The following is a 21,766-nucleotide window of genomic DNA, read 5'->3' on the forward strand; positions in this document are numbered from 1 at the left end:
GGGTAGATCTAAAAAGACTTGGTTAGAAAATATTAGGAATGACCTTTCTTTATTAGATTTAAACAAGAATTTGACTTTTAATAGGACACAATGGAGAAAAAGGATTCATGTAGCCGACCCCACGTGGGATAAAGGCTTGATGTTGTTGTTGGGTCTTATGACCTCCCTTAGAAGTTGCATGTAGGTTTAGTTTTAAATAGGTCTTATGGCTCTGCTTAAGAGTTTCTTGTAGGTTTGAGTTTATTTCGAGGCATACGGCTTCCATTGGAAGTTGCTCGTAGATATGTCTTATGACTTCCCTTGGAAGTTGTCTATTGCTTTGTTTGGATATGTCTTACGACTTCCCTTGTGCTTCTGCATTAGAAGTAGCCTGTAAGCTTTGATTAGGTGTAGGACTTACTGGTTTCATTGAAAGTTGTCTGTTTGTTTGGTTTTAGGGTGAATTGGGCAGCAGCTACTTAATTTGCACTTCTCTACTAGTCCGAACACTAGTGTTATTTTTTTTGTTGCAGTAGTTTCTTTTCTCGCTTTAGCGATGTTTTAGTTCCAGTACTTAGCTTTTAGAACTGTAGTTTTTTTTACAGTACTTGTTCTCTTTCTTGCACTGTAATTTTGTTTACAATACTAGCTCTTGTACATTTGTTTGCAGGAGGCTCGCACTGCTTTGGAGCTTGCACATGGATTTTGGAGATGTTTTGAGAGCTTTGTTTGAGAATTTTTAGAGTTTGATATTTGAGTTTAGTTGGTGTGAGTTTGGTTTTTTTAGTTGGTAGGAGTTTGTATTAAGATGTTTACTTTAAACACTCTCTTATTTATTTATTTATTTCATTTTATTATGATTTAATTAATTAAAGGGATTTTAAATAGGTTAATTAAATGAATTTTGAATTCTATTTTGAATTGATTAATTAGTTAATTAAATCATATTTTAAATTTATTTTAAATTGATTGATTAATTAGATTTTTTGTTTTTAAATTGGTTAATTAATTATTCAATTAATTAAATGAAAATTTAAATTGATTGACTAATTGCTCATTTAATTCAATGAGATTTTTCTTTTAAATTAATTAGTTAATTAGTTAATTAATGAAATTTTAAAATTCATTAATTAATTATTTAATTATTTAAATGAAATTTTAAATTGATTTCTAAATGGATTAATTATTTAATTATTAAAATTCTCAAATTACTTTGTGATAGCTCCAAAAAGAAATTCAGTAGCCTCCCGTCGTCCCCTCCTCTCACGGGGAAGTCGGGGCTGCTGACACTTTGTTGGAGGACTCTAATTTCTACTCATAAAATATCAACAAGTATATTGGCATGGGGGAAAAAGTTTCATATGAAGTGTTCATATTCTACTAGATCTTCTCGCGAGTCTCATATATTATATGATGTAGCTGAATGTGAAATAGAGTAAGGCTATAGTTACCCTCTGTCTTCTTTTTTGGTTGTCCTAGTGACCCTATGTAATTCTCATTTTAATTAATAATGCTTGTTTTATTTTATTTTTTTAAAACTTAAAAGTATTTTTGAGGTAAATGTTAATTTGAAGTGTTTTTTCATACATCTCGAAGCATATAGATCCTCAATATATATATATATATAAGCCTCGCTCAAACCAAATAATCTTAAACCTCGAGGCATTTATTGGGCGCACCATGGTGAAGCCTGTCTAAATGCCCTTTTAAACAAGATCTTAAATAACTAAAAAAAATAGCTAAAAAAACTATCACATATAAATCTTCAGCAACAATAGGGGAAAGACTTAATTATTCACCAACTCAGGCCGCATCTAGTCCCATATATAATCAATTGTCTAACAAAATAAACGAGATAAAGTCTGTAGATAAGTCAAAGATGATAGAGAATATTAAAGAATAAAATGCTACAGTAAGCAAATCAGATTCATATCTAATAAATTTCAAGATCCCGACAATGTGTAGAAAGAACCATACTAAATGACAAAATCATCTTTCTAAAACACTTAATAACTTACTCTTCCAACATCCAGTAAGTCCGCCTTTGAAAGTTTTCATTCTCCTCTCCATGAGCATAATAGCAATGCAGGACATCAACACTGTCAGCCTACAGGATAGAAAAATTTAAAAAGTACTCTACAGTAAACTCTCGCGGAATATAATATTGAGGCAAAAAGTTGATGTTGATATCCTGAATGAGACTGACAGAAACTCAGTGACCAACAATATTAGGATTCAACTGTTAACTGCCGAACAACCTTTTGAAATACATTCGACCGCTAGAAATAAACTGCATGTAGAATTTGGAGATATCAAAAGATAAGGACACTGTACAAGAGTTGAGTGCATACCCTTGCAAAAAGCAGAATGAGAAGCTGTGTATTTTATTGTTTATAATCAGAAATTGAACCCATTCATAATTTTCCTATAACATAAAGCAAGATGCTTCCCTTTTGCGCCAGTTATGGGAAATATTCAAACACCCCCATCATGTTTGTACATCTTATATCACATCAATTTGCATCAACACTGAATTCATCATTCATAAAGTCAATAAGACTTAGTAGTGGTTGTTGCACTCCTTGTCAACAACCATGAATTATATTATTAAGGTAATCCCTTAAGGACTAGGAATGGAGTAAAGTGACTAGAGCAAGTCTTTTATCATTCTTGAGAGCGGAAGATGCCCATGGGGCTGAGGTCAATTCACCTTATGACACATTTGTGTGTAGGCACACATGTTGTTGTAGCTAATTTGAATCATCCAATGGATTGGAAGCTGAGATAACATTCAATGTTATCCCCTTGGGGTGAAAACTAATGACCCCTTGTGGGAGGACGTGAAGCAACATATCACATAGTGCTAATTTCATGATTATCCCTTCAGATGAAAGCTGGTATCTATGCCTTAGCATCTTTTTAGATGAAGTGTAGACCCTCAGTGTTTGGTGTTAATCTTTAGACCATCTAGTTGGAATACATAGTCAATGCCCTAATACATTTATCAATGAGAACAACCGTTCATGAGTCTTAGAACATTTTCAAGTGTTAAAAAGTTCAATAAAGTTGCATAGTTGTGTTGAACTTACCACCACTTGCTAGCTAATGGTGAAATGGCAGTGTTTTTCAAAACACTCATGTTTGCGCATAAATTAGCACACTTTCGGAGGCAAATGAAGAATAGCATAGAAATAATATAAGTTGATTAGACTTGACAGGTTAAGGAGCCTAATTCAAACCTTTTTATATTTTTTCTATTTTTATAGTTTTATTTTTTTATATAAATTTTTATATTTTTTATGAAATTTTAATAAATATCTTTTATTATTTTAAAGACTTAAAATAATAAAAAGAAAATTAATTGAGATGAACCCTATCATGTGCAATTTTTTAGATTTGCCAAAATTTTCTTAAGCTTTCTTTATGTTTTCAACATTAAAAGCACTTTTCCTCAATCTTGATAAACTTGCAACCAAAAATTTTTCAAGTGGCAATCTTGTAATTTTTTCTCTTGGGGGAAATCTACAATTTTAAATTTCCTGGACATGTCATGTAGCAATTCTGGAAGACGACATTATTGCCATATGTAATCTTGCTAACATGTCAAGCTCAAGAGTTTCCCCAAAGTAGAGTGAGAACAGGTGATCATGTGGCCTTCAAACAAGATGCTACATGGAACTAACATGTTGGCACTGTGGACAATCATGTCCAAGGAGTTCTTATGTCATGTCAGGTCATGAATGGTTAATTTAAGTCAAATTGTAGCTTGATGAACTTATTAAATCAAGCATGATTGCTTGATACACATAATAACAAGTGATTATTCTAGCCATAGTGGAAACTTGAATAAGATGTGGGTTACATGATGCTCAAGTGTTAGTCACTCACTAGCTTTAAGTAGTGGGGCCTAACTAGCATGGCTCTTCCCACAAATTATGTTGTGCCTTGCCATGGGTCAGTAGGGGCATGCAAATATACAAGAAGCTGAACTAAACCTATCAATTTGGGTCAACGCTCATAATTGTAGTGTAATTTGGGTTTCTAAAATATACGGAAGAGATATATGGGTTGGTTCTTGGTTTCGCTAATCAAACAACCTAGAATTGACCCGCATCGAACCTAAAGGTTCATGAACTTGCATTTCAAAAAATTCAATGAAAGACATATATACCAAAATATATCCTTGCTATAAATATGCTAGATTTACACCATTTAGAGTGAGAATTGCACTTTATCTTACACCATTGCTAAGAAAATAGACATTTATAATTATGTAATACAAGCTAATTTTGTTTAATCGAGAGTTGATTACCATGTGGTTGATGAGAGGGATTTTAAAAATTTAATTATCTTTGATGATACAACAAATAAAGTTTGAACAACTCTTCTTCTCTAAAAGACACAAATCAAATCAAATATCATGAGTGTAATCAAAATGCTTCCTCTCACTACTACAGGCTAGGGCTTAGTTGGGTTTAGGTATATTCTTGCTTTGCCACTTGACACTTCTCTCACGACAGCCCAGGAGCCTAAGGTTCTGGCCAGTGATTGAATTCGTTCAGGTTGCAAAGCTCTGCCTCTTAACTTGAAAGCACAAAGAGATTAGAGAAATGTTGGTTTTGTTCATCAACTATATATCCTGAACTTGAAAACACAATAAGATTAGAATGTCGGTTTTGATCATCAACTATATATCTTGGCCATAGAAACCAGTTTGTGTGCAATGATGGAAAGATCTTCTAATTTTTCATATCAAAATATCACAAGAACTTCAAAATGAAGAGAAAACCTTGGAAGATGAGATGGACAAAAGCTTTTCGACATTTATAACACAAGATTCTACCTTTGCATTTGAAAGAAAAAGAAAAATGCCAGAGATATGTGATAGAAATATCACTGAGGAAACTCTGAAGGAAATAAAGAATATTGACAAGATCAAAGTTTCTAGAGGGGATGAAGGGGAATAAAATCCTAGACAAACAGGATACGACCAAAGATTAGAGCAAGATCTCACTCACCAGAGGGACAAAAGCTTTTCAAGGCACCACTCACCAGTCAAGAGAACTCACCATTTGCAATTCCAAATTTCAAAGTCAAGGTTTTCTAGCCACAAGCAAAGAATTAAATGGAAGAATTGTGAGCACATCAATATTTATCTCCATCACAAACAACAATTCATAAGAGCTTCACTTGTGCTATGTATCGTGTTTTGAGTTTTCCCTTCTCTCGGCAGGGAATCTATTCCTACAGCATAATAGCCATTTTCTGTTATATTCGTGATATATTATATGCACTAAAATAAAATTTTGATTTTCACATGTAGTTCGCTGTGAACATGGATAATCCCATGAGTGCAATTGGACCTGAGAATCAAACCAAAATAAAAACAAAAAATAGTGATTTGGTTTAGCTCGGTTCTCAAGTAATTTGAGGCAATTTAGGTACCAAGTCCGAATGGAATCGATCTGATTTCATCAAAGTTGCACCCCTCTGGGGTAAGAGTGGGCTTTATGACCTAAGATATTTTATGATCGTTAAGACCATCCATGACGATGATGAGGTTGGCAGGAGATCTCACAAGTTCCAACAGATGTTGAAATTGATTAGCAAGCCCTTAGAAATGTCAGTCGATGGCAAGGAAGAGGAAGCCAAATGAGAAAAATTTTAAAGAGAAGACATGCAAAGGGTAGCTATGTGTAGAAGTTCATCAAGAAATGGAAATAACATGCAGCTAGCTCACATGTTGAGGAAGCGATATGGCAAATGTATCCAATGGTGTTGTATTGAGCTTTTGAATGGGAGCTATTTATAGGCATTAGAGAGCCTCGTTGAAATTATATGAAGCACAAATGAGCATAACTGATGTGTCATTGGAGAAATCGAAGCTAGTGAAGTGTATTGTGACATGAGCTAGAGCCAGGATGATTCAGGAACTTTGCCTTTTGTGGAGATTATGAGATAGCATTCTCAGCATTATATATATATATATAAAGTTGCAACGGTATCTTGGTTAGCATGATGATAGTATAGACAAAGTTTGCATTTTAAATGAATTTGTATCATCAAGTATTGGATGTGACTTATGCTTCTCTTTAAGAAAAACTTGTTAAGAACCCTCAAATAAGAAAAAACAATAGCTAATATACCATCTCAAATTGCTCACTTTCAAAACGTTCTGTCAAAATAGGAACATGTGGATAAAAAAATTGAACATGTGCGATCCCCCAAAAATGAAAAAGTAAAAAGTACAGCGAATCTTTGCATTACTTTAAGCCTTTCGTGGGCTTCTTTGACAGTCTTCCCATCTTTCTTCTTTCTCCAGTTATGCCCATCCTTCCTGAAGTATCTTAATACCTTCCTATCGAAAAGAAACAGAGAACCGCCTACAAAAGAAATGTGCAACATCAAAAGCTGCTCAAATTGAAAAGTACAGATAGGGTAAAAACGGAACAAAAAGTTGCTGAGTCACAAAAGTGTAGCATCCATGTCAAAAGTACCACTCCATGAATATTCATTAAGATTGCAAGCAATACTTTATTTCAACTGGTAAAACATTTCCACTGGAAAGAGAGAAACAAACCTGAAAGTTCTATAAGCAACAGGATAGAATAAAATCATCATATGGCTATGTTGGATATAATTTTAACAATCCAACAAAAAGAGCTGCTGTCCAAGAGTTTGGAAAACCCCAAAGCTGCTGAGATATCCTCTTCCACGCAAAGCCTCCTACCCGTTTCACGATATTATTTCAACTGGTAAAACATTTCCACTGGAAAGAGAGAAACAAACCTGAAAGTTCTATAAGCAACAGGATAGAATCAAATCATCATATGGCTATGTTGGATATCATTTTGTTCTTTTTTTGTTTCTTTATTGATATTATTTGTTTTAGTGTTTCTCGTTTCTATTTTAAAAGGAAAAAAAACACATTTAGAAAACCAAAAAACAAACATTTACTTCGTTGAAGCTATTATTAATAAAATTTGCGTGAAAAACAAGCATTTTTAGTAAATGGCATAATCTAACCAGCAATATTTTTAAAAACCATGGAAATTTGTGAATACTTCGAACTCAAAATTGTTAAAAACATATTAAAAAATCATGCCCATATGAATGTTAAAGAAAAGAATTATAGCCAAAAAACTAAGAAGGTTACTTAGTAAATATACAATTATGAAAATAATGAAATAATATTTCAAATTATTTTATCATGCAATTTACTAACCGTAACTGAATAGTTTATAAGAGTAATAAATGATATCAACAATTACTTTTTACATGATAAATTAACTTAACAAGACAATCAGCTCATTTTAAATAGATTGTTACAGGAGTATAAATATTTAGTAACAATAATTCCAAAGATATGCCAATACACTCTTTCTAAAAGAACCATCCCCTCCCTTGATCCAGTTGATTCTTTATCTCATCTCTCTCGGAGAAAAATCAAGAGTTACATAAAGTTCGATGATTCAAATGGATACCTAAATAGGACAAAAGAATTTTTTAAGCCAAGCAAATGAAGAAGCCAAGTTCGCTATGTCTATAAAGGAGGAGTTAGGCCGCCCAACAAACAACCCTTGTACCGAGTCCTTTGGAAAGGCAATAATTATTTGAATTAGCTTGTTTGAAGAAAATAAGGGACAAAGTTAAGCAAATAAGCAATAATCTTTCTCTTAGGGTACTTTGAGAAGAAAAGCACCGAGTTAATTAAAATTAATTCAGTATATAAACATATCATAGAAAAATTTATTTTATATTTTTAGTATTTAATTTATTAAAATAATTAGTATTATGTTAAATGTAATTAAGTAAATTATAATATTTTAAATAACATTAGAAAATAAAGTAGTAAGAAGTTCACTCATGTTATTATGTGCTCATTTTCATTGATGTTGAAATACAATTGATTTGCAAAAATACTAAGGTTGTTTCCAAATTTCCAAGAAAAAAGCTAGATAATTGTTAGAAATTGGAAACAAGTCAATCAGACAAGGCTTAAGCACTTTATTTTATGAAAACAGGTAAAAAGAACAAAATAATGCAAAACAAGCCCTATTTCGGCACTTCTTCACAAGAGTAGATGAACTAGTTCGAGCATAAAAGTTTAAAACAATGTTGTAAGTTTGCAAAGTGGATCATCCATCCTAACTTTCATTCCTGTTGATATTCAGACAGCAACTTCTAAATATAACTCAATCATCAAACCATGCGATGCAGGACATTGTAAGGTCTACGGTTTTCTAATGCGCCATAAGATATGCAAAAATCGTGCACACAAAAATAAATTTGAATTCTACAAACTATGACTATATGATCTGATGCAAAAAAAATCACACACAAATCAAATTCACAGTTCACAAATTCATTGTTATTATGTAAAGACCGGTTCGGCCGGGTTCAATTGATCAAGAGGCCTTGCAAGTGACTCTATCAGGTTATCTGTACCAATTTTTACCTATTGCTAAATGATTTTAGTCATAAACCCTATCTACAGTGATTCTTTCTCATTTTTTTTGCAAGTACCTACTTCTTGAAAGAAAGAAAGAAATGTTGCTTACACCATTGAGGACTCTTCAAGTGCCATCAAAGCTGTATGACTTTCCAAAGCAGCCATTAGCTGAAATCAAGGTTTCCTACCTATTCTTAGAAGAAAGAAACCCTGCCCGTATTTAAGTTCTACGAGACTGTCTAAATTTCAGCATCCAGTCATTTCACTTGGTTGTAAGGAAGTTTGTAGGATTTGTCAATTAGGAGTTTAAAGTTCTTGTATCTTATTTTCTTGGGTTCAGATTTTGTGGCTTTCTGATTTTCTCGTTATACAATTTTCTTGTTATTAGATTTGTGTTCTCTCGCTGTTTTTTTTTTCCCTCAATTTTCAGGTATCATTCATAAATTTGATTCGATTCAACTTCTGCTTCATGTGGATGAAAATAATAAGCTTCCAAAAAGTTAATTTACTCATCAACTACATTTATATTTACACTCATTTGATTTTCTTGTTGAGTAATTCAGCAAATTGACTTTGTCAAAATCTAAACCCTTCGAGGATCTCTTAATTGAAAATGATATAAGGTCCCACTTCTAGTTGATATTTGTGCACATACTTAACTTGATATAGATATCTTAGGAATTAGGATTCCTTAATTGCAAAAAAAATCATGCATATAGAATCAAATTCGCAATACACAAACTTCTAATTTAGAGATAATTCATCTCTTTTGATGAAAATTTAAAAAATGCAAATTTTATCCCAAATAAAAATTCAACAATCATCTAAGCAGATATTCTACAATAAATTTGAAAATAAAAATTACAAAAATATCACAATTTAATCAATATACATACCACAATCAGAATTGATATGACACAACCTAAAATAAAGGCACGGTCAAGCCGCCAGGTCAGCCTCGTGATTCATATAAATACAATTTGAATGATTGGACCATATCTTGAAGTCAGGATCAAATAGTCATGATGGACTCTAAACTTGATCCCAACCATCTAGCCTAGGCTTGATCAAACTGAACTAATCTGGACCTAGGTCTGTCTAAGCTAGTTTTCTTATCATTTATTTTAAACCTAACCGGACGGAATGCTTCCTAAGTTGGCAGTGCAGCCCAATCACCACTGCTAGAGGTAGCAAAAGGGGGCAGTAGGCTACTAAAGTCAAGATGGATGATTGTGATAGATTGAGGCTTCCCCTTGCCAATTTTAGGGGTGGAGAAACAGCACGGAGATGGGCATAATAAGGCTTGACGACCCTGATAACTACCTTATAGGTTGTTGGGATAGAAGGGGACCCCACATGGCCTCGTGTTTACCACAAAATGGCTGACAATGAGTTTGCTACAGAAACCTTACCGGGCTATCAGGGCATTTGCATTTCAATGGATTGAGAAGATGAAAAAGAAATTGCCTAGGCCCAAATGCACAGAAATGTTGTAACCAATGCATCCAAGCACCCATAGACTTGGGAAGATGCAATTTTACTGTGGCACAACCCATTGGTTGCCATCATAATTAGTGTAATAGTATCAGCAGAAAAAAACAAATAACAAGGGAAACTATGCAATTAGGGTTCCTATGAGTTTCATTTCATGAGTGGAAGGAGATGTGAGATTTGCACAAAAGCAACTGAACTTTCGTGAATTGCAAAAATCCCATTTAAGAAGCTACAAAAAATTTAACTCCTCAAACTGCCTTGAGGCTGAAGAAAGCCCTTAGATTGGTGCAAATTATATCAGGCAATAACAATATTTTTACAAAGTCAGGGTATTTATTGGCAACTATCATTATTCATGTATTTATTGATCATTTTACTAAGATATACACCCAAACATGTGTAACCAGTAATTATGTTGACTCTTTGCATGTGCATCTACCTGCAAGAGTATATTCACATACATGAAATGGTAATATTATTCAAAATTCCTTGATCTTATGCTTTCTACTATAACTTGTATTGTTTTTTCCAGTATCTAGTCCCTTGATTCATGCTTGAACATAGATCCATGAGTAAGCGATGTATAAACTTGAACACTTCGATTCCTTGCAATGACAAATACCAAGGATTACAGTGAGTTTAATTAATCTAACATCAACAATAGTCTCAATATTTATAGATAAAAAATATTCCCTCAATGACCTATCATCATCATGATTCTGCTAATTGATGGGGTAGACATATTACAAAAATAAAGATCAGCTCACGTATCATTAAAATAATTAGGAACATTAACAAGATGTTGGGATAGAAAACGGTCAATTTAACCACGTATAAGTTGAGCTGTGCAGGACTGAAAGTGAATACCAAAGTCTAGGAATAAGAATGTGATTGGCCATCTAAGTAAAGTTTATATAACATAATGCATCTACATATGAGGAAATAGGTAAGAAGGCAAAAGGAAAAGGATAAGGAAAAAAATGCAATTGCGTCAACCAAGAACTTTGGAAAAATTTAGAAATGGGCACAAACCTCGATCTCGCAAGCTAAAGGTCCCCTTATTTTTCCTTAGTAGATTGAATGTAACATTTAACCAAATTTTTCCTTAGAGTAGTTGATGTGAAACTAAATGCGGAGACAAGAATTGTAAATAAGAGATTAATAAAAGTTATAAACTTTGCGTACTACCAATAAAATCTAGCTTACTCAAGTAGAAGTTTAAGAAGATATCATGAAAGATTAAGCAAAAGCAATTGATTACACTTTGAGATTACAAGAACTTGCAAAAGAATAACCAAAGATTTAAATAATGCAAATAGCCGATTATAACAAGCATCAAATTTAAAATCTAGATACTTCACCTCGAAGTCCTCTAATCAATTCTTGAAGGTGGAGGCTAGCGGAAGAGGATTGTAAGCACGCTAAGAGATACCACTATTACACAAGTGATGCCGAGAGGACTAGTCTCCGGGGAAGAAGCGGGAATTGGGGAAACGGGTGGGCGTCCAAGAAGAATCCACGGAGTCCTTGGTCGTTAAAGATCGATGGTTCCGGCAAGGCAATAAACGATACGATTAACGTATCGTTCTACGGTGATGTCGTACTCCCAATCCAACTCATAGAAGGGAGAGAGGAAGATATCTCCTTGCTCGTTGTAAGCGAAGCCGTGATCAACTTCGAGATCCGCCATGCATCCTTTCCGGGAGATGAAGTAGTTCCAAAGGAAAGAAGGGGAAAGGGGAAGTGGCGGCTTGGAGGGAGGATGGCGTTTGGCCGGCGTGAAGAGCTGGATGGGATTGGCTAGGATGAGAGACCAAAAGCTAAGTGCAGGAAAATCTGAAATAGTTTCAGATTTTAGTAGTTTGAGAAAGGATTTAATTTGAAATTCAAATTAATCCAGGGGGGGGGAAGAGGAGCGGCAATGGGGAGGAGTTTGGGGCTGAATTTGTGGAGCAATTAATGTAATTTTGGAAGAGGGGAAAGCCCATTAAGGGGCAGGCCACATGTAGAGGAGAGAGGAGCTTGAGTTTTAATTAAATGGGGCCCACAAACTTAATCACAGATTTAATAAAAATCTGAATTGAAATTTCAGAATTCTTATGTGGGGAAAGTTTCCTAATATAAGGGCAATCACTTGGAATAAGTTTGAATTTCAAATTTGAATTGAAATTCAATTAAGAAGATTGCCTAAAATCAAGGAGTTATTTTAGGAAAGTCATTTATGTATCTTGGGAAAATTTGAAATTTCAAATTTGAAATCTGATAGGAAGTGCTTGTATTCACAAGCAACCTATCCAAAATCGGCGAACCAACAGCAGCCAAATGGCTGTCCACAGCAGGAAAACAGCAGATTTCTGCTGTTTAGAGCAGGAAAACAGCACTTGTTCGGGAAAATACGAGAGAAAACTCAAGAAAAGACTTGTATTCCACTTAGACGATGAATAAAAGAGCAAGATACAATTGATCCTCAATTCGAGAGGAGGATCGATCTCTCCCAAATCTCTAGACGCCGCCAGAGCCCAAAGAAACCTAAATCTACGAGATCTCAAATTTCAGCCAAATTCAAGATGTCCAAACCCTAGGAAAAACAACTATTTAATGCATACAAATCAAAAGGAAATCCCTAAACAGCCCCTACATTCAAATTTCTCTCTGAAACCCCCCAAAAATCCTTCCTAAAACGCTCTGTTTGAGCGGTCGGCCCGCTCATTCTCCGCCAGAGGCGGAATCCCCGCCTGTTCTCGATTTTCGTCCGTGAACCGGTCCCGACTGGACCGGCTGGACCGGTCCAGTGGACCGGTCCAGTGGACCGGTCTAACAAAATCCCAAGGAGGGAGGCCGGCGGCTTGGGAGGCCCAATGGGGACGGCGACAATGGCTTATGGGGAGGGGGAAATTCACTTCAAGGGAAAAAAAAAGATAAGAAATTTGAAGAGCCAAGGATTCACTCACCTCAAGTGCTTCCACCTCAAATCTCACAAAGAAATCTTGGGAAAAACTTAGAACTCGCAAAGAGATCTTTCTCCTCCAAGGAACTCACTAAGAGATCACCAAGCGGAATAAACTTTTTCATTCAATAATTCATCAATCCCCATACATTGCATGAGGCCTCTTATAAATAGGCCAATATAAAAATAAAACTGAAATGACACAAATGCACTCAGGGCTACATTAGTGACTCAATGCCCACATGGGCAACTAGAAAAATAGAAATACAAACATAAATAAAATACAACTAAATCAGAAAAAGAGGCTCTGAATAGTAGCCGTCGATCTGCATCTCCGGCGATGGTACACGTGACAAAATCTGATGTCCTCATCAGTAATGTTAGGGTTTATTTAGATCTAGGTCCTACTTCCTATGAGCACAAGCCCTCATAGTTAATTATCCCTCCTATCGCATTAGAAGAGCAATCTCAATTAAGGATGAAATATATTTAGTCTGTGCAAAGTGTGTGGAAATGTGCAACAATGTTTTAATCTTAGTTTTGGGGGGATGAAAGTACACTCGATCAAAATCCCATGGTTCTATTATCCTGAGTATATTGTGGGTTTCAGTCTACCAACACTAACAATCATTGATTGTAGTGTCCAGGAAATCTGATTAGCAACCATGAGTTGCCTCCTCTTAGAGATCCTAAACTAAAATAAAGAAATATGAATTTTAGTTTAATTTTGTTTGAGTTGGGGCTTATGGCTATGCTTAAGAGTTGCCCGTGTGATTGAATTTGGATAGGGGCTTATAACTTTCATTTGAAAGTAACCCTAATAGCGGGTCTTATAACTTAGCTCTATAGCTTAAGATGCACGTGTGATTGGATTTGGGTAGAGGCTTACATCTTTCATTTGAAAGTAGCTCTAATAGCGAGTCTTATAACTTAGCCCTATAGCCTAAGATGCCTAGGGGTTTGGAATGTTTAGATTGATTTTTATGACTTCTGAATTTAGAAATTGTCTGACAACGGGTCTTACGACCTAGCACTGTAAGTTAAGCGGCATGTGTAGTGGGTCTTATAACCTAGTTTTTATAAATGAGGCTGCCCTTGTGAGGGATCTACGGTTATGTTGTTACCTAAACATTTCCCTCAAATGTTGGACTTACGACTTCTACTAAAAGTTGTCGATGTGTTAATTAGGGATTAGAGGTTAGGTTATTTTTTCCTAAAGATTTACTCTAAATTCGGACTTACGGCTTTCATTGAAAGTGGCTGGTGTGTTCGGGGTTTAGGGCTTTACACACTTCAGGACCTTAACACCAACATTAGTATTTTGTAGTTTTGTGCTCGTAGTTTCTCCTACTACAGTAGTTTGTTGTTCTACTTTAGCACTGTTGTTTGCTCTTTACACATCTTCCAGCACTTTTGTTATACCTGTAGTAATTAGCTTTACTTGCTAGTTTTACTTTTCTGCATTAATTTTATGTATTATGAGCTTTTTTTTGTCTATTTATTTGCAAGTGCTTGTAGCCAACAATTACAATAGTTGGGGCTTGTAGCCACAGGAGCTAGGTCTTGCAGTTGGAGAGGCTAGAGCTTGTAGTTGCAATCTTTGCCAGGAGCTCGAGCTCACCAGGGGTTTGGAGAGTTATTTGCTCAGAGCTTTATTAAAGTGCTGTTGGAGAGCATGTATTTGAGAGCTGCTTAGTAGCTTATACTTAGGTTGCATAGTGGAAAACATTTATTTCTTGCATTTTTTTTTTTTATTTAATTGTTCAACTCATTAATTTGAATTTCTAATGTATTTTAAAATTATTTAATTATGTTAAGTTTGATTTGCTCAGTATATTAATTTAAAATTTAAATATTAAAATGTATTTTAAAATTATGTAGTTATCTAAATTAAATTGATTTACTCATTTAAGTGGTTAAGGTTTAATTATTATTTTTTTAGATTAATAAATTGCCTGACCAATTAATTATTTTAAAAGTGTTAATTTGAATTAAATTTATGTTTCAAATAAATTTTAAAATTCCGATTTTATTGAATTAAACTTAAGTCATCTTTTTTTTTTAGTTTAGCTCAAAATTAATTGTTTAAAATTTTAAATGGATTTTAAGTTTACTTAAATTTGGATTTTAATTGATTCTTTTATTTAATAAGATATTAATGAACTTGAAGTTTAATATTTTTTTGAGTCTTTGTTTGTTGTTGTTTTTTTCTTTTTCTGATTTAAGTTGTTGTTATAATTTTAAATCAATTAATTAATTAATTAGGTAAATATTTCAATTGAATTTTAGTTAATTTAAGTTTTCTGATTACAATTATGTTGAATGGAATTTCAATCTTAGCTAAGATTATTTAATTAGTGAGTTATTTAATTTAGTTAAATAGTTTTAAATTGGTTAGGATAATTATTCAATTGGTTACTAAAGCTCTCAAATTTGCAAGTCCAGTAATTTTCTGGCGAAATTTCAACAACATTTCAACATCCCATCCCCGCGAGTGGAGGTAGGGGAGGGCACTCACCCTTTTAGTCTGCCCAGCCAGAAAGATAATCAATGGCCGAAGATTTCGGGACATTGTTTGGTCCTGTAAATTGTGTTTTAAAGCTCTGATTGATGATTGCAACATCTGATTATGCCGAAATTGAGTGCTTTTGATTTCGCTATTATTTTTTTGTATACATATTTATGTATATATCGCTATTATTTAGAAGGTAATAGATAATATTTAATAGTAATTACTATTAATAGCCTTCTTCTCCCCTATTTCAAGAAAGCAGAATTACAAATATAGGCGATCAGGCAAAGAGGCGCAATCCGTGCACGTAGGGGCTCAGACAGACGAGCTCGGAGACTTGCAGGAGTCTAGGCCGGTCACAAGTGAGGCTTGTGAGAGAATAGGTCAGTCGTAGGTGAGGCTTGCTTGACGTCAGGTGCTGGTTCCATTCAGGTCTGCAGAGGAAGACAAGGAGGTCCGTTCGAGTGGAATCGATGGCGGAGGGTCCGTGTGGCTCAGCAGGACCAGACGGAGAAGAAACCGGAAAGGAGGCGGTGTTGTGTGCCGCGATTTGATCGTAGACGTGGCAGAAGGTGCTCGAGTCCGGCTGTAAGATCAAGAAGCGTCCGTGTGTGGGCCGATTGGAGCAAACTTGTTCGTGAGCAGAGCAGATTGGAGTGTCGGAGGTGGTTCGCTTGGGAGAAACCAGAGAAAGGCAGAGAGCAAAAAGCCTCAATGTCTGTGAGTATTCGTCCGCGTACCTTCCCTTCATTCGTTTTTTTTTTTTTTTTAAATAATCTATTGAAGCAACGGTTGCTTCAATGTGGTGGTGAAGGATGGCGTGCTGCAGTTTCCCCCAACGTGGGTAAGTGGGGGGCGGTTGAGTATGTTCTTTGACAGTTTACAGGTCAACACCAAGTAGCCAAACTTCATCTCACTTAAATCTAGCACAAAGTCATGCAACGTTAAAAAAAATGCAAAACAGAAAACTAGAGTATCCAAAATACAGTATTTTGTTATCACAAAGAATCAAAAAGAAGACTCTACCCTATCTTTCTCACTTCAGGTATTTCTTTAATCTAAACCACAGGGCATTCGATTAAATACGTGTGTTAGCCCTGTCAGTATTGCAATGAGTTGTAATCCATTCTCCTGAAACTAGAAGCTCCTATGACAAAGTTCAAGAGGAAAGCTTTACTGATGCTAGTGAACATGGCATTAATAGGCCTACAAGTCTCTGACTGACCTGTTAGAAAGCAAAATAGTTATATGTTGAATTTTTTTAGTTAATGCATGTCAAAATCATGGTCTTAACTTTATTTCCTGTGGATGTTCTAGTAGTTTAAGAGCCCTACTTTTTTATATAAGGGATTTTCATGCTTGTATTAGGGAATACTTGATTTTGAATATTGAACTCGTTGATGGTTGCTATGTAAAATTATTGTCTTTACTCTCATCAGACCAGCAATCGCTCCTATCTCCTTAGCTTCCGGTTCCATCCCCTCAAACCTCTGGGCTATCTCCCCACATGCCCTCGCCTCCCCCCAAAGCAAAAAACCTCATCCGAGCACTTGATCCCCAGGCATAATCAATCAAGAAATAACGGTTAGATCATTGCACTTGCCACCATCCATGTACCAACTTTTTTGGTGCTTCATGAGCCTAGGAGTTCGACAGGCCAGCACAAGCAGCTATGAACAGCAGATTCAATATGCGAAACAGAACAAGGGGCACACTAAATGAATGGGGTTGGGGTATGGGTCTGAAAAAAAAAATAAAGAAAACAAAGCAAACTCCATGGCTACAATAATAGAGCGAAATTAAAAAAAAATCAAATAAAGAAGTTGATATGGGATGGATGAATGGAGAATGCATATTCATAATGCCAACCCCAAACAGCAAAGTAGTTGGGATAAGATCGTCAAGTGATGATATCGAAGTAAAAAATAATAAAGATAGTGTTACTTAAAGATTGAGTGACATATTACAGAAAAATAAACAAAAAGTGACAAAACCTTACTAGTTATTTCAGAAAAATATAAGAACAAAGCTACCTTCACAGCTAACAAAATAAACAGCAAACTTTAGGATCGAATTTAGTAAAATTTTGAGTTCCACTAAAATTAACATCATCAAAATATGGAAACATAACCCAAGCAACAACAAATTTTATAAATGTTTGGAAGATTTGAAAGTTAAAAGCGGATGACAGAAGCAGCAAGTGCATTCAGAAAAAAGCTCAAAGACACAGCCATCGTTAAGAGAATGAAACAAAAAGAGTTTGGACATCAGACTTGGAGGCTTCTGTGGAGGCTCTGGGGCTATACGAAATGCCCTAAAGTTCTGAAGGATTTCACAAATTTCTACAGGCCGCAACCACCGTTGTTGTGCTTCCAGAAGTAGTTGTTCAATATCTGAGGTTAGACAAAAAAATCAGATTAGCCAAAGAAGCAAAAGAAGTCGATAACATTTTTTAATCTTGATTAAACAACCTTGAGTCAAATTGCATTTCAAGCGATGAATAATAAGAAACTCTTATACATAATGGTGTCAAGCGAACAACAACAGAGTAGGATTAAAGTGAATTAATAAGTCCTTTGAAATTGAGGTGAGTACTCAAATTTCTAATTTATGACAACGATGCTGTTTCTTCTAAGCCAAATGCATCTAATGATATTGATACTAGCTTAATTAATTATTATTATTATTATAAATTCAATCATGATTTTATCTTTAAAATTGCAATGATTAGTCACATTGAAATAGGTGATAGTTATCATATTATGCTTCAATTAATTACCATATATACTATAGTAAGTTATTGAATGATACATAAATTGTGAATGAAATGAATATATTTAGACATGAGTACATTTAGACATGAAAATCATTTGTTCCCCCCTCGTTAATTTGAGTCTTCGAGCCAGGTTGTGACAAAAATATTATAGTCAACTCGATCTTGTCCCGCTTATAAGAATTATATATAGATTGAGTTTAATTAATTTTTATGATTGCTTAAAAATTCATTAAGAATATGAAAAACATTAAGATGATCGAACGAAGTAAAAAAAACCCATTTAAAATTCTAAAGTTATTCATGTATTTCACCAATCAAAACAATCCAATATAAGCAAGAAGTCATTCATAACTCATAAATTTGATTACAAACCATTTGAAAATATATGTATTTTGAAATTGCAAAGATCTTATCATGTAGTTAAAGTCATCCATTATGAAATTTTGTATGCATCCAATCGATGATTAAATGAATGTAAAAAATAATGAAATAGTGCATGCTACTAATTTTAATGATGTTAAAGAGGATGGACGGTGTTTCTTTTGCATTTAAAGGTGGTAATGTTTTAGGAGTAGAATATGACTCTTCTATTTCGAGAGAAATTTTTCATAAACTTGTAATATATATATACTTACTTTTGATAAGCCTATGCTTGTAAATCATAAAGTATTCATTATCAAATTGAGTGATAGAGAAGCATATATGTGTTGGTTTAAAGATGTGCAATCCTTTAATTAGGATTAAGTAGGTGATTAATAAGAGTACGATGGAGTGATGGTTTATACTTATATCTAGAAAGTCTCCTAATGTATTTATTTGCATACTTATTAATATGGTTTTTTGAAGCCTCTACTTTAGGGTTTGTTATCATCAAAAGGGATGAGTGAAGGTTGAACTCAATAAAAATTTTGTTTTTTAAACTATTAAGGAATGTAGTTTTGAACTTAACAATATACACAAATTATCTTGCATGTGTCTTCGGTTATACTTATATCAATAAAGCCTTCTAAGGAATTCATTTGCATACTTATAGTTTTATTATTACTAGGTTTTCTTTAAGCCTCCAATTTAGAGTTTGCTATGATCGAGAGAAGTGAAGGTTAAAATCAATGAAAATAATAATTTTTAAGCAATTAAATAATATAGTTTTGGACTTAATAATATACACAAGTTATCTTGCATTTGTGTTGGGCTTGTACATGTATATTACATATTCAGTCTAGCTATGATTATCATAGTCTATAAAGCATGTTGTTGTATATCATGTTGATAGTGCGCACTTCATTCCTACATAGAAAAATCCATGTTGTTTATCTCTTCCTTTGAAATAGAGTATCTATCATTAAGCATTTTATTAACAATTGTATTTAAGATTGATATATAGCATCCATGAAAACACATTACTTGTATGATTGAAAACATTTGAAAGTATTGGATCCTCGTTGAGAATCATCATGTTATAATGGATGTCTATCTTCCATCTACTCAGGGGCGGAGGCAAGGTCGGGCGCTGGGGGCATGTGCCCCCACTAGCTTGCGCAGAATATATATATAGTTATTTTAGGTAAGTTAATTTACATATATAATACATATAAAACCCTAAAGACCTATCTCTCTCACAAATCCTCTCTCGCTCTGATTGTTCTCCCACAAGTCGCAATCACAGAGTTATTGTTCTCCCGCAAGTTGCTCGCAAGTGTTCTATCTATCTCATACGTGAGTCTCCCTGTCTCTCTATCTGTGAAAAGCTAAAAAGTTTTTTTTTTTCTTATTTATTGTGTAGTTTTTTTGTAAGTGATCAATCCAAACAAAAGTTGATTTTGTTTTATTTTCTTAAAGTATATTTATTGAAGTTGATATTTTATGTTATTTTATTAAGTTAACAACTTGCATAAATATATAATCCTTGAAAAAATTGTTATATCCGTGAAAATTGTGTTCCTCCAATATAGTTTAATATGATGATTATCATTTTACATTCTTCAAAAGAATTCAACATGATTAAAATAAGTTTATTAATTTATAAGGACTATGGTGGTTTGGATAGAAAATGTGCTTAGTGGACAAGCTAATAAAAATTGTGTTAAAAGATTAGGGAAAAAAAATGGGTGGACATAGGATTATTGTTCCTCCAATATAGTTTAATATGATCATTATCATTTTACATTCTTCAAAAGTATTCAACATGATTAAAATGGGGGATGCAATGAACCATGAAAATTATTGTTCAAATTGGCTAAAGAACAATAGGCTCAGCACCCAAATAAGCAAGAATAAAAGGTAAATAAGGATTCATAAAGCCAAGCACAAATAGTTGGGATGAGGCAAATGATGATGGTGATTATAGGGAGACAAATAGATTGAACATGATATTATTCACAGCAAAAGTATATGTGATTTGGACATATATTATATTGTTTAACACGCATAGAACAATCTAGATAAACTCCAGAATTTACATCACTAGTTTGCACTTTAAATTTTGGATAAAGGGGTTTTTCTCACCATATTCTATATATGAAACTAAAAGGATGATTTTAGAAATTCATGACAAATCCCTCAAGTGTTCAAGGGTGTAATATTTGGGACCATGGTCTCTTAAGCCTATAAGACACAGCAATTCTCTAGGATGATTCATTGGAAACAGTCCAAGTTCAGCTTAAATAACGGCAATTTTTAATCTTTTACGCTTTCATTTTTTTAATAGAAATATTTTTCCTTAGGTCAGCTTACAAAGCAGGAAGAAACAACGATATCCGTGAAAAGCTCGCCAAGTTTAAATCTTATAGTTAGTATGACTATTTAACAGTTTTCCCCGAACATCGGGTGATATATCATAACAGAAAAAATATAAATACTTCTGCCATGAAGTCTAACCAACGCTGATAATATAACAATAACCAAAATCACTAAAGGGAAAACTCTATTTCTTACCAAATTGACGAGAAAGCCGCCTTGTTTCCGCCATAGAGAATTCGTCCTGCTCGAAACCTTCCTCACCTCAACCCAAAGACGAGCATAGCTCCCAAAGAAATGGAAAAAACGAACTTCGCTCTCAGCAGAAGAGAATTATCTCATCTTTTGCTATTAGGGCAAAGCAGACCTAATATGCGGGGATACGAATCGCCCTATAAACTATCAGAATAGAACGGAGGTACGGAATTTCGAGATGGGCGGAAGGAACGACGGGGATTTTGCTTTTGGTGACGAACGAGCGAAGGAGTCGTTGTTAGAAATCAACTGTTGACTGGACACAGAAACGAAACGCACTTCGCGGCGGAGGGCAACTTCACATTCACAGTTGTAAGAACCGACCTGTGGAAGAACCAATTTGGAGACCTCTTCGGGCTTCACGGGCCTTACCGGCTGCGACTGAAAATATAATTATCAGATAGTTAATTTGATATGCCCACCGGGCATCTTGAACGTTAGAGTGGTTTTCAGTTCTACTTGAACTAGCGAGGCATGTTGGCTAGAATTTAACGTTAATTTAGCAGGCCATGAACCGAGTCCAATGAGCTCAATTATTTATTTTAGAATATGCATTATAATGTATTTATATTTATGATATATTTGGGATGTAAAGTATTTTATAAAATTAATTTT

At 34.3% G+C, this 21,766-nt stretch overlaps 1 protein-coding gene across 2 annotated transcripts in view; it reads right to left on the minus strand.

Annotated features, from left to right (window-relative positions):
- LOC110110362 (calmodulin-binding transcription activator 3) overlaps positions 1-21,579 on the minus strand; it is a 53,499-nt gene extending 31,920 nt beyond the window's left edge. The window contains exons 1-4 of one of the 2 annotated variants that reach the window (XM_020841789.2): positions 21,095-21,579; positions 17,658-17,777; positions 6,247-6,362; positions 1,998-2,086 (exon numbers count right to left, since the gene is read on the minus strand). In XM_020841789.2, coding sequence (XP_020697448.1) covers positions 1,998-2,086; positions 6,247-6,362; positions 17,658-17,777; positions 21,095-21,128 — 359 coding nt within the window. In that variant the 5' untranslated portion in view covers positions 21,129-21,579. The remainder of the gene's footprint in view (positions 1-1,997; positions 2,087-6,246; positions 6,363-17,657; positions 17,778-21,094) is intronic. The other variant, XM_020841791.2, reaches the window with a different exon arrangement.
- Positions 21,580-21,766: the final 187 nt, after the last annotated feature.

Source organism: Dendrobium catenatum, unplaced genomic scaffold (genome assembly GCF_001605985.2).
Source record: "Dendrobium catenatum unplaced genomic scaffold, ASM160598v2 fragScaff_scaffold_853, whole genome shotgun sequence".
NCBI lineage: Eukaryota > Viridiplantae > Streptophyta > Magnoliopsida > Asparagales > Orchidaceae > Dendrobium > Dendrobium catenatum.